The sequence below is a fragment of the Anabrus simplex genome, chromosome 3 (genome assembly GCF_040414725.1).
Source record: "Anabrus simplex isolate iqAnaSimp1 chromosome 3, ASM4041472v1, whole genome shotgun sequence".
Classification (NCBI taxonomy): Eukaryota; Metazoa; Arthropoda; class Insecta; order Orthoptera; family Tettigoniidae; genus Anabrus; species Anabrus simplex.
This window is the reverse complement of record NC_090267.1, coordinates 131,983,358-131,997,197: the sequence shown is the minus strand read 5'-3', so window position 1 is coordinate 131,997,197 and position 13,840 is coordinate 131,983,358. Positions and strand designations below refer to the sequence as shown.

The 13,840-nt window shown below is 39.5% G+C and overlaps 1 protein-coding gene across 1 annotated transcript in view; it reads right to left on the bottom strand.

The window, feature by feature from the left end:
• btv (beethoven) overlaps positions 1-13,840 on the bottom strand; it is a 594,436-nt gene that overhangs the window by 473,950 nt on the left and 106,646 nt on the right. Inside the window, exon 9 of the mRNA XM_068226811.1 lies at positions 13,213-13,353. Coding sequence (XP_068082912.1) covers positions 13,213-13,353 — 141 coding nt within the window. The remainder of the gene's footprint in view (positions 1-13,212; positions 13,354-13,840) is intronic.

Genomic DNA, 13,840 nt, shown 5'->3' with positions numbered 1-13,840 from the left:
CAGTTCTAGTGAGGTAAATGACATAACTGACCGTGAATTTAATGTAAAATCTTTCACAATGTCACTAGCATGATGTGTAATTCATAAATATTCCTTTCTTTTATTTGTTTTAATTTTAGGTGCTAACACATGAACAAAATACTCATATTTCAAGCAGGTAAATGACCTTGGAGTTAATGAAAAATGGTTCAGAATGTCGTGTGTGTGCGTTTGAGTCATCAGTCCATAGACTGGTTTGATGCATCCCTCCATGCCACCCTATCCTGTGCTAACCTTTTCATTTCTACATAACTATTGCATCCTACATCTGCTCTAATCTGCTTGTCATATTCATACCTTGGTCTACCCCTACCGTTCTTACCACTTACACTACCTTCAAAAACCAACTGAACAAGTCCTGGGTGTCTTAAGATGTGTCCTATAATTCTATCTCTTCTTCTCGTCAAATTTAGCCAAATCGATCTCCTCTCACCAATTCGATTCAGTATCTCTTCATTCGTGATTCGATCTATCCATCTCATCTTCAGTATTCTTCTGTAACACCACATTTCAAAAGCTTCTATTCTCTTTCTTTCTGAGCTAGTTATCGTCCATGTTTCACTTCCATACAATGCTACGCTCCACACGAAAGTCTTCAAAAACATCTTTCTAATTCCGATATCAATGTTTGAAGTGAGCAAATTTCTTTTCTTAAGAAAGCTCTTCCTTGCTTGTGCTAGTCTGCATTTTATGTCCTCCTTACTTCTGCCATCGTTAGTTAGTTTACTACCCAAGTAACAATATTCATCTACTTCCTTTAAGACTTTGTTTCCTAATCTAATGTTTCCTACATCACCTGCCTTCGTTCGACTGCACTCCATTACTTTTGTTTTGGACTTATTTATTTTCATCTTGTACTCCTTACTCAAGACTTCATCCATACCATTCAGCAACTTCTCGAGATCTTCTGCAGTCTCAGATAAAATAACAATATCATCGGCAAATCTCAAGGTTTTGATTTCCTCTCCTTGAACTGCGATTCCCTTTCCAAATGTCTCTTTGATTTCCTTTACTGCCTGTTCTATGTAAACATTGAAAAGGAGAGGGGACAAACTGCAGCCTTGCCTCACTCCTTTCTGGATTGCTGCTTCTTTTTCAAAGCCCTCGATTCTTATCACTGCAAACTGATATTCATACAGATTGTAGATAATTCTTCGTTCTCGGTATCTGACCCCTATCATCTTCAGAATCATAAATAGCTTCGTCCAATCAACATTATCGAATGCCTTTTCTAGATCTACGAATGCCATGTACGTGGGCTTGTCCTTCTTGATTCGATGTTCTAAGATCAGACGTAAAGTCAGGATTGTTTCACGTGTTCCTACATTTCTTCTGAAGCCAAATTGATCTTCTCCCAACTCAGCTTCAACTTGTTTTTCCATTCTTCTGTAAATAATACATGTTAAAATTTTGCAGGCATGAGATACTAAACTAATGATGCGGTAGTTTTCACACCTGTCAGCACCGGCTTTCTTGGGAATAGGTATAACAACATTCTTCTGAAAATCAGATGGGACTTCTCCTGTCTCACACATCTTGCACACTAAATGAAATAACCTTGCCATGCAGGTTTCTCCTAAGGCAGTCAGTAATTCAGAGGGAATGTCATCAATTCCAGGTGCCTTGTTCCTATTGAGGTCACTCACAGCTCTGTCAAACCTGACCTCAAAATTGGGTCTCCCATTTCATCAGCATTAACAGTCTCTTCATGTTCCAGAACCAAATTATCTACATCTTTACCTTGATACAACTGTTGGATATGCTCCTGCCATCTTTCTGCTTTGTCTTCTTTCCCTAGAAGTGGCTTTCCATCTGAGCTCTTAATATTCATACATCTAGATTTCCTTTCTCCAAGGGTTTCCTTGATTTTCCTGTATGCAGCATCTACCTTTCCCAGGACCATACAGCCTTCGACATCCTTGCACTTCTCCTTCAGCCATTCTTCCTTAGCTATCTTGCACTTTCTATCCACTTCATTCTTTAATTGCCTGTACTCTTTTCTGCCCTCTTCATTTCTAGCATTCTTGTATTTTCATCGTTCATCAATCAGGTCTAGTATCTCCTGAGTTATCCACTGATTCTTGGTTGATCTTTTCTTCCTTCCTAACATTTCTTCAGCAGCCCTACTGACTTCATTTTTCATGACTCTCCACTCTTCCTCTATAGTGTTTCCTTAAGCCTTTTCCTTTAGTCCTTGTGCAACATGTTCCTTGAAACAATCCCTCACACTCTTTTCTTTCAACTTGTCTAGATCCCATCTTTTTGCATTCTTTCCTTTCTTCAATTTCTTCAACTTCAGATGGCATTTCATGACCAACAAGTTGTGGTCAGAGTCCACGTCTGCTCCTGGGAAAGTTTTGCAATCCAACACCTGGTTTCTGAATCTCTGCCTAATCATAATGAAGTCTATTTGATACTTTCCAGTGTCTCCCAGTCTCGTCCACGTATACAGCCGTCGTTTGTGGTGTTTGAACCACGTATTGGCAAGGACTAAATTATGATCAGTGCAGAATTCAACCAGCCGACTTCCTCTTTTGTTCCTTTGTCCCAATCCAAATTCTCCTACTGCACTACCTTCTCTTCCTTGGCCTACCACTGCATTCCAGTCTCCCATCACAATTAGATTCTCGTCACCTTTTACATATTGTATTAAATCTTCTATCTCCTCATATATTCTTTCGATTTCTTCATCATCCGCTGAACTAGTAGGCATATAGACCTGCACTATGGTGGTGGGCATTGGTTTGGTGTCTATCTTGACAACAATAATTCTTTCACTATGCTGGTTGTAGTAGCTTACCCGCTGCTCTATTTTCTTATTCATTATTAAACCAACTCCTGCATTTCCCCTGTTTGATTTTGTGTTGATAATTCGGTAGTCGCCTGACCAAAAATCTTGTTCTTCCTGCCAACGTACTTCACTTATACCAACTACATCTAACTTTAGCCTATCCATCTCCCTTTTCAGATTCTCTAACCTACCGCAACGATTTAAACTTCTAACATTCCACGCTCCGACTCGCAGAATGTCAGTATCCATCTTCCTGATGATCGCCCCCTCTCGTGTAGTCCCCACCCGGAGATCCAAATGGGGGACTAGTTTACCTCCGGAATATTTTACCCGGGAGGAAGCCATCATCAGTACATCATTCATACAGAGAGAGCTGCATGTCCTCAGGAGTTAGTTACGGCTGTAGTTTCCTGTTGCTTTCAGCCGTGTAGCAGTATCAACACCGCTAAGCCATGTTGAGTATTATTACAAGGCCGTATCAGTCAATCATCTAGACTGCCGCCCTTGCAACTACCGAAAGGCTGCTACCCCCCTTTCGATGAACCATTCGTTAGTCTGGTCTCTCAACAGATACCCATCCGATATGGTTGGACCTGCGGCTCGGCTATCTGCATCATTGGGACACGCAAGCCTCCCCACCGCGGCAAGGTCACATGGTTCGCAGAGGAGGTTCAGAATGTCACATGCATGATATGATATTTATAAATACCCCTTGCTTTTATCTGTATCAACTTTCGGCTGTAAAATTTGGGCCAAACTCTCAAATTCCAACCACGTAAATGACCTTAATGTAAAAATAGTTAAAATTTCTCTAACATTAAAATTAATTAATTAAAACTCCTTTATTTATTTTTTGTATCACAAATGAATGATATTAATGATATTACTAATTTTTTCTGCCTATCCTGTCATGTAACAACAATCTGCTGAAAAAATACACAGGGCAAGTTACACCAAGCACATCAATAATACCCAGTTAACAGGTTAATAGTCAGGCATGTGAATTAGTATGGAGAACTCGTGAGTTTTATGACAGGGAAAGGGAATTTGCACTCTTTGTCCCACTGTTCCTGCAGATTAAGCTGTGAATACACATCAAACATTAGGGCTTTCTAAGCATACTGTTATTCAGAATGGTGTTCGCCTTCAGGAACCGAAGGAAAAAGGGATGGGAAACCTAGCAGTAGCGGAAATGGAGCTGATATTGGGGACTTTTTTCTTAGTACTCTGGAAAAGAAACAACGTTCTTCAAGAAAAAACCCTCGCAGACCAAAACTTGGGCCTCACCCAATCCACTAATAGGCGAATATCAATTGGCAATATCATGATCTCCCATCTCAACTCAGTAGAAATCATGAACCTTTAAGTCCTAACGAACAGACCTAGATTCCGATCATAACCCCAAAACATTCTCCCTAGACATCATTCCAAAAAAGTGAAAATTCACTCAGAAAGCTCCACACTGTAAATACAATGCCCAGAATATAGAATGCAATGAAATATTTACTACAGAAACACAAAAAGTAACTCTGCAAAATTGGCAACAACTTAAAGCAGGACTAATAAAAGCAGCAGAAAATATAACACCTTAAAACAGGACAAAGAAATATCCATGGTGTACAGAAGAATACTGTATGATCAACTCATAAAAATTCATAGTATAGGCACGGCAAAATTGGTTATGCAACAAAAATCCAAGGACAATGCAAGATCTCAAGGACATCAGAAAAATAGTCACAAAATCAATAAGAATGATTTGTAAACAACATGAAGATAAAAAACAACAAGAAATAGACGATGACTTCAAGAGGCACAATTCTCAAAACTATTACAGAACATTCAAACAAAATTTAACTTTCTCCCCCATTACTACAGTTCGAAAATGAACATGGAAAAATTGTCTACACCAATACTGACATTTGTGAAATTCTTGGAAAATACTTTTCTAAATTTCTTAATTGTGAATGTCCAGAAGAAAAATTCTAATTCAACTGTACGCAACAAAACGGAGACTCAAAATTATTAAGTGTACAGGAAAATACGGAGATAATTCAATAATTGAAAAAAGACAAAGCATCATGAGAAGACCAAATTTCCATGATCGGGGACGATCAGGCAAAACAGGGGAGTGCCAAAGAACCTTAAGGATCAACAAAAATCCTTGAAGAGAGGGGAAATGACATTCAGACGTGATGGAGAAATTCTTCTTGTCTCTTGGATGGACAAGAAAATAATTACAATGATTTCATCCATGTATTCTGCAGAAATGGTTGAAGCGACTTCAAAGTTCAGCAGAAAAACAATGAAGCCAGTATCCATTGCAGATTAAAATCAGCACATGCATGGGACAGACACAGCTGACCAGTACCTTGCTCTATAACCCTTCATGAGAAAAACTTGTAAATGACCAAAAAAGGTTTTCTTCTATTTACTACAGTGCACCCTCTTCAATTCTTTCCATATCTTCCAGAAGTCCAATACCAAGACAAAAATTACCTATCTACAGTTCATACAGACAGTCTCCTACCAGTGTCCCAGTCTCAGCCTAAGTCAGAACAGCCTCTCCAGCTCTCTCTGACACGTCATCACTAGCATCTACCCCACCGAATTCCATTCACCAGGCCCCACCAGGAAGAGCACCAGCTAAAGGTCACCCATCACGTCTAGATGGAAAAGTGAGTGAACATGTTCTGCTCAAATTTCCGCCACTGAAAACTGATACTTAACCGACAAGAAGATGTAGAGTTTGTCTCAAGAAGAAAAAAATTACAAGACACAAGGTGGTACTGCAGGAAGTGTGGCGTCCCTCTGCACCCTGGAGCATGTGAAACCAGATATCACACCTTAAAATCATACTAGAATTCTTTTCCCAGGATGTTCAAATTTTCACATTATTTCAAAGCGTAATATAGGACTAGTAAATATTTTTGTTCCACATTGCAGAAGGCATGACTGGCAGGCAAGGACTTTTAAAATTGGCTGGGCTGGAGGTTTAAATGCCCTGGCTACTTCCTGGTAGTCAAAGTGTTAAGAAGCTCCTGCAACAGCTCACAGGGTCTTTTGTCATTGTTATGGACAATGCACCTTACCACTCTGTAATAATGGACAAGAGCCCTACATTGAGATCCCGTAAAGAACTCTTAATGGAATGGCTGCAGGCAAGAAATATCCCAGCGCATATGTGTATGACTAAATTAGCCGTATATGCACTGGTAAAACAAAACAAACCCATTGCACCGACACATGCAGTCGCTGAGGTAGCAAAGGAACAAGGACTCAAGGTTATTAGCTTGTCGCTGTATCACTGTCACTTCATCTCCCACTGAGTTGGTATGGGGTAAAGTGAAACATGACGTATGCACTATTGAGAAGACCTTCACTTACTGAAGTGAAAAGACTGTTCTGGCAGGGTATTGCGCAAATGGATGCAGCTTCGTGGAAGAAAGTTAGCTATGTGACAACATTAATTAACTCGGCAATGGCACAGTGGTTGCCAGGAGTTGATGATCTGCCTGGACAACGATGAATGATAACAAAAGTGCCAGTAGTGATGGCAGTGATCTGGAGGGTATCTTTTATTTTATTAAGTTGCTTTACACAAGGCCACTCACGGAAATATTAGATACAGAAAGTCGGACTCCAATTGAGCCATTTACTACACAGGAAGTGCAGGCAGTAATTCCAATGCTGAAAGACAAGAAGGCTTGTGAACTGGATAATATATTCAATAAACACTTGAAAAACGCAGCCCCAATGCTGATAAATATCTGGACAGACCTGTCACACGAGCGATGGAGAACTTCGAGGATCAAGACGTTATATAAAGAGAAGAGTGATCCAAGCTCATATAGAGGTATAGCATTAGAATGCACCATCCTTAAAATTCTAACAAAAATGCTCACAGAGGGGTTAACATCCTTAGTCAACAAGCACATCCCAGAGGAACAATTCGGCTTTAGAAAGAACCATTCCACATTACAAGCAGTGGAATGCCTTCAAAATGACATACTAGAAGCACTCAGATACCTAAAAGAGAAACTTCATACAGTGTTTGTAAATTACACGAAAGCGTTAGACACAATTCACTGTAGAAAACTGATAGCCAAACCTGAAAGCTTTATAGGAAAATGAATCCTATATATAGATTAAACCTTTATAAGGCAGTGGGAATTATTTTCCCACCTCGGTTTTTTGTCATTTCTGGGCGCTGGGAGTTTATTTCACATGTATTAATGTGTGCTGCACACTTGGGAATATCTGTGGAACTATTCTGATCTCCTTGGAATCTTTAGCTTCTTTGGAAAACATCTGAATAGCGATATTGTGCCAGCGCAACGTCTGTTGTGAACAAGATTTATGAAGTGAAAATAGGATAAGAAATCAATATTTTATAAGTCTATATACTATTTACATGAATTTTCTTTGTTTATTATGCATTTTTCTCATTTGTTCTGAGATTATTACTACCGTTTACCAATTGAAGAGACCGAGCTCGATAGCTGCAGTCGCTTAAGTGCGGCCAGTATCGAGTATTCGGGAGATAGTAGGTTCAAACCCCACTGTCGGCAGCCCTGAAGATGGTTTTCCGTGGTTTCCCATTTTCACACCAGGCAAATGCTGGGGCTGTACTTTAATTAAGGCCACGGTCGCTTCCTTCCCACTCCTAGCCCTTCCCTATCCCATCATCACCATAAGACCTATCTGTGTCGGTGCGACGTAAAACAAATAGCAAATAAAAAATGAATAAAAACCAATTGAAGAGTTCTGAGATATACATTTCTTTCACATTGTATGTGAGAATATGCTTCCCATAGCCCACATAGGTGTCCGAAATATTTCTGCTAAATAAAAAGTGAACTAACTGAACTGAAATTGTGTCCGTAGGTGGGCCATGGGAAATATTTTCCCACTTCTGAATGGCAGACAGAAGGCGATGGGAAGTAAATCCCCATCTTATTACTGACCTCCTGAGAACTGGATTGCCTTTTTTCCTGTTAAATTGTATTATTTAGCACTTATAGAGCATGTAAATAAAGTTTAGTTAGAAAAGAAAGTGTATTAATGAGTACTGCTTTATAAAGGGTTAATCAGAGATATTATGGCAAAGAATAGTGTTCAGATTGATGATACAGTTTCATTATCTGACCCAATTGTTCAGACAACTGGATTACTTCAAGGAGATCGCCTAAGTCCACTTTTGTTCAATAAAGCAACATATGATGTAATACAGGCAATGAAAACAGATGAAGTGAACATCTATCTACATGCCGATGACGTGGTTATGGCATCCCGCTCACAGAAATCCTTACAAGAAGCATTTGACCGACTAGTAGTATGGGCTTGTTCCAACGATCAAAGTTTGAACAGAACGAAAACTGTAATGATGACATTTAAAAAAGGGGGCAAACAAGCAGCATCTGACTCAATTTTCATGTAAGGTCAACCACTAACTATTGTGAAGAGATTCAAATACTTAGGTATAACACTGCAACAACAAGGATTCATATACATGGCCCTTATAAGAGACAGAGTAGCAGCTGCGGTAATCGCAATGAATGATGTATAAAACGTGACAAAACTTTCTTTGGCAACGGCAATGAAACCTTTCAAAGCTAAAATAATTCCCATCCTCATATATGGAACCTGTAATGTCTGGGAATACCTGATGAAGAGCAATATTAAGGACTTGGAAAAAGTTAAATCGATGTTCCTAAAGCGTTCACTATGTCTGTCGAGGTTTTTGCCTTCAAGGATCGCCTATGAGTTGAGCAGAGAACCCATGCTGCTGGAAGACCTACGCTTACAGCTACCATTACCATCCATGCCAGCGTACGAAAGCATCACTGTTGAACATAAAAAGAAAAAAGCCAAAATATGGGAAGATTTTTACATCATGGACACTATGACAAGCAAGGACTGGAGAGGAACCAACTACACTTTGAGACATCTAGTGACCAGATTCGCAGTTCACGGCTTCCACTTCAAGATATATGTCAATTCCCGTTTTTATGATCCAAATGAAGAATATAAGTGTTTACTGTGTGGAAGACTATGTGGGAGATATCATGTGTTAGAATATAAGAAATGCTCGATGTCACTGTTGAAGTTTTGCACCAGTGAAGAATAATAATTCTCTGTGTAATTATTATCATGGCCATTGGCTGCAATAAAGTTATTATTTACACCACACGGACACAGATAGGTCTTATGGCAACGACGGGATAGGAAAGGGCTAGGAGTGGGAAGGAAGCAGCCGTGGCCTTAATTAAGGTACAGCCGCAGCATTTGCCTGGTGTGAAAACGAGAAACCACGGAAAACCATCTTCAGGGCTGCCGACAGTGGGATTCGAACCCACTATCTCCCAAATACAAGCTTACAGCCTGGAGGGTATCGAGCATCTATCAATGTGAATCAGGTAATAAGAATAAGGTTTCTGACTTTTTGTAAATTTAATAGATTTTACTTGAAACCTTTTGTGTTAGCATCGGTATAGGTGTATATTGTTGTAATATTTATTGGTGTATTTAAAGTGATATTCTTCTGTATTTTCTAACATTGCAATAATAAGAACTTTGTAGTACATTCATCTAGTATCATTTTGCATGATGATATATTTTATTGTAAACTTAATCTGTGTATTGAAAGTGCAATTGTTGGCGGATGATTTCATTTGTATTGTGTATCATCATGATAACATCAAAAGAATTTCTCCCATGTTTCTAAAACCTCACGTGTCATGCAATCAGCTGTTGTTGTGGCAGCAACATCGCTTTGTGCACTATTGCAGTGTGACCAACATTTTGGGCAGCTGTCATGTATAACCTTACGCCAGTCCATCTATAATGCGACTGTGTTGGTACATAAGTCTTAGGGTCAAACTCTACCAGTTGTATATTTATTTATCACTCCTGTTACATTACAATAACCTAATTCTGAGTGTAACCAAATACAGAGGCTTTCAGTACACAAGTCTTGTGAAACTATCAAATCATAAGCAAGGAAGCAACTTATTGTAAAAATGTCAGCACCTTTATCATGAAACCTGATTACCACACTCAGTCAAATCCCGAAGTTTATAAAACTCAAGTGGTCTATTTGGATTCTAAAAAAAACACAGGAGTGTGCAAGGAGGTAAATCAGAGTGGCTCGAAACCCTGTAGGAACATAATTAAACTTAAATCAAGAATTTGGTAAACGACATTTAGTATAAATTCTCTCTTGAAAATGGGAAAACTTAAAAAAATACTACACAAATCCAGAAATTGCAAAATTAAAATAGTCACATTTCAAGAATCACGATAAAAGGATGAGTATCGTTTGGTTTCTGAAGGATACTGGATACAGTAAAACCTTGTTAAGACATTTCTGATAAAGATGTTGATTCCCATAGGGAACCTGGAATATTTGTTCCGAATGAGTAAATTTATAATACCAATATAGTTGGTCCGATATTGGATATTATAAATTTTCCAGCTAACTCATTCCTGGTTGCCAGCATTTCGCCCCAGTGTGCTAAGTTGGGCTCATCAGTTGGTAAATAGCACACCTACCAAGACGCATGGCTAGTGCATACCGTGGAGGCCACTGCATTGGCTACTTGGAGCCACCGGCAGTGCCAATGCACTACGAGACACTTTGTCTCATTTTCAAAAATTGATACCTGCCTGGCCATCTCGCATCTTTTGGTACAATTCAGCAATGGTTCTTGCAGGCTCTGGAGAACACCTAAGTTCCCACTTCATCATGCCCCATGTTCAATTGGCAAGAGATCTAGTGATCTTGCTGGCCAGGGCAGTTGTTCTACACCATGCAGAGCACGTTGCAGCTGTATGTGGACGTGCATTGTCCTGATGAAAAAGCAAATCACATTCCTGTCGAAAAAATGACGGTAGCACAGGGACAACAACCTGTGCAATGTAGCGGGCACTGATTACGTTACCCTGCAGAAACACCAACTGTGACCGTGAGTTGTAACTGATGGCCCCCCAAACCATGAAGACTGGAGTGGAACCTGGGTGTTGTGGGCAAATGCAGTCTGCAATAGGCCGCTCACCAGGTCTACATCATACACGTGTACGTCCATCATTTATATACAGAGAGAACCTACTCTCATCACTGAAGACAACAGAGCACCATTCCACTCTCCAGTCGACTGTTTCACGACACCAGAGTAGCCTTGCTTGGTAGTGTCTGTGGTAGCCTGGCCAGAAGCACATGTGATCATAATCCTGCTGAGAGCAGACGTTTCACAATGGTCTTTGGTGACACAGCAGGTGCAACATGTGACCGGATTTTGTCCTGGACAATGTTCGGTCGGCCACTGCTGCTCGCACAATGCTTCGATCCTGACATGTGTTTGTATTACGCGGACATCCAGAGCCTGGTCTATGGGTGTGGAAATGTTCCATAGACCACTGCTGAAAGCAGTGACACACCACCGATACATTGTGCCCAAAATGTGCGGCAAGCAGTCGATACATCCATCCAGCTTCCTGCAGGCCCACAATGCGACCCCGTTCAAATGGATGCTGCTGTTCACCAGGAGCACATGCTCACCAGTGGGGTATGGTTGTACCCTAGAATGAATGTTGAGAACACTGTTCACCTCTAACCTCAGCACAGTTACAGTACTGCCTGCATAATCAAAACACAGTGCGCATGGACAGGCATCATGAGTGTTATCTGATCACCGATGTCCGTGACAAATGAATCATTAACACAACTGCCGCTCAGTATGCACATATTATAACCTGGTGCCACCGAACACAGTTCTTGAGAATGATGCATGTTTTTTTTCCAGCAGTGCAGCAGTGGACGGACGGACGGACCAACCGACCGACCGACTTATTTATTTATTTATTTATTTATTTATTTATTTATTTATTTATTTATTTATTTTATTCTGCATTTTATGGCCTACATTGGACCACTCTAGTCAATTATACAAAGGATTTCTTGATTTCCCATTAGCCCAATATTTTTTCAATCTGAGAGATGCTGCCTTCCTTTGTTCTGTTGAAAATACCCTCCCATTAGACCTATGCTCTGCAGCCTGATGTGTGTGTCTTGAAGTATCTTAATTGTTTCTGTTTTGTTTTTGAGATAATCTATTGTTATTTGTATTCCTTTCTGTTATTATTGTTGTTGTTGTTATTATTATTGTTGTTGTTATTACACTAGAGTCCCATTAATCCGAACCCTGTTAATCCGAAAGTCCGGTTAATCTGAACCCTGTTAATCCGAAAGTCTGGTTAATCCGAACTGAAATGTTGAATTTTTTAAAATTCTCCGTATTGAAATGAAAGAACATATTACAGAATTAAGATTTACTTGCATTTTATTAGTCACCACATCATACATCATGTCTTTACAAAGTCTGTTAGTTTGTTTTACTGTAGTGATTGGAACCTAGTTGAAGGTGCAGTGTTAAACCAGTGTCTCATAAAAATTACATCAGTGGGCGTTAGCAGCGGAGTGTTGCTCGACGTAGCGTATGGCAATTTCTATGGACATTTCAAATTACAGTATGTACTGTATTGTATTGTAGAAACTATTTTCCTGAGACGGTTGAGGCGCTGGACTTAGACCCCAACTGGCAGGTTCGATCCTGGCTCAGTCTGGCGGTATTTGAAGGTGCCTCGTGTAAGTAGATTTACTGGCACGTAAAAGAACTCCTGCGGGAGAAAATCCCAGCACTGGAAACTGTAAAAGTAGTTAGCGGGATGTAAAAACAATAACATTATTATTAGAAAATATTTTCCGGCTAATCCGAAAATTTCGTCATCCGAACAGACTCCGGTTCCAATTAGTTTGGATTAACGAGATTCTACTGTATTATTATTATTATTATTATTATTATTATTATTATTATTTAAGCCCCATTAATTACTTTTATGGCTTTCAGAGGCACAGAGGTGCCAGAATTTTATCTCAGTGGAGTTCTTTTACGTGACAGTAAATCTACCGAAGCAAGGCTGATGAATTTGAGCATCTTCAAATACCACCGGACTGAGCCAGGATCGAACCTGCCAAGCTGGGATCAGAAGGCGAGCGCTCTGACATTTGAGCTATTCAGCCTGGTCCTTTCCAATACTTACAATGGCATATCAGTGTAGGCAGATAAGGCAAATATACAGATGAATCTTCTATCACTTACAATGTTGCCCATTTATCAAAAATATTTGCATCTGAAAAGTGTATAGTCTAAACGCAGTGAGGATGATCAGTATACTAAGAATTTTTTACTCTCATTGTTATTCACATACTTTGTCTGCTACAGGACATATACTCAAGAAATTGAAACATTAATGGGATGACCACTGAAACTCAGCTTTTTCTCTGTATGAAGCCATAAACAATATAAAACATAAGCAGTACTAACCTCACGAAGTCTGCTTATGAAATCCTTCACATACTTTGGTGAGAATGGCTCACCATCCCATGGGTGAGGACTATAGTTGGGCCAGAAGAGAGAGGTTAGCCGTTCACAAATTACAGCCCATTTCTCACAAGCTGCTATTCCCTGTAACAATCACCAAAAGTTATATACAATAGGAAGGATTTTCAGAGAAAATCTACACACTCTTTATGGCAGAATTTCATCAGCAGAATAAACCAATCATCATCATGTTCTAAAGGCTAAGTTGTGTCGCCACAGCCATAGATGTCTATTTTGAGCCAGTCTTTTCAACTCGGCGTAGCTCTTGCAGTTCATTCTCTGAAGCAACCAATATCAAGAAGTATTTTCTGCAATACACTGCTTTCTTTTCTAAACAGCCATTCTGAGACCGCATGAAATTGGGCATCCCTAAACCTGCATATCACCGTCAGTTTCCAGCAATGTGGAAATAATTTTTAATTATTTTTAATTTATTTCAGATGACAAGCAAAATGACTGATACAAATGAGTAGTAATGAAAAGAGAAAAATCATAAGCTATAATTAATTTGGTAGATAAATAAAGAATACTGTATAATCCCGAATAACATTCACACTTTTTTTTTCTTTTT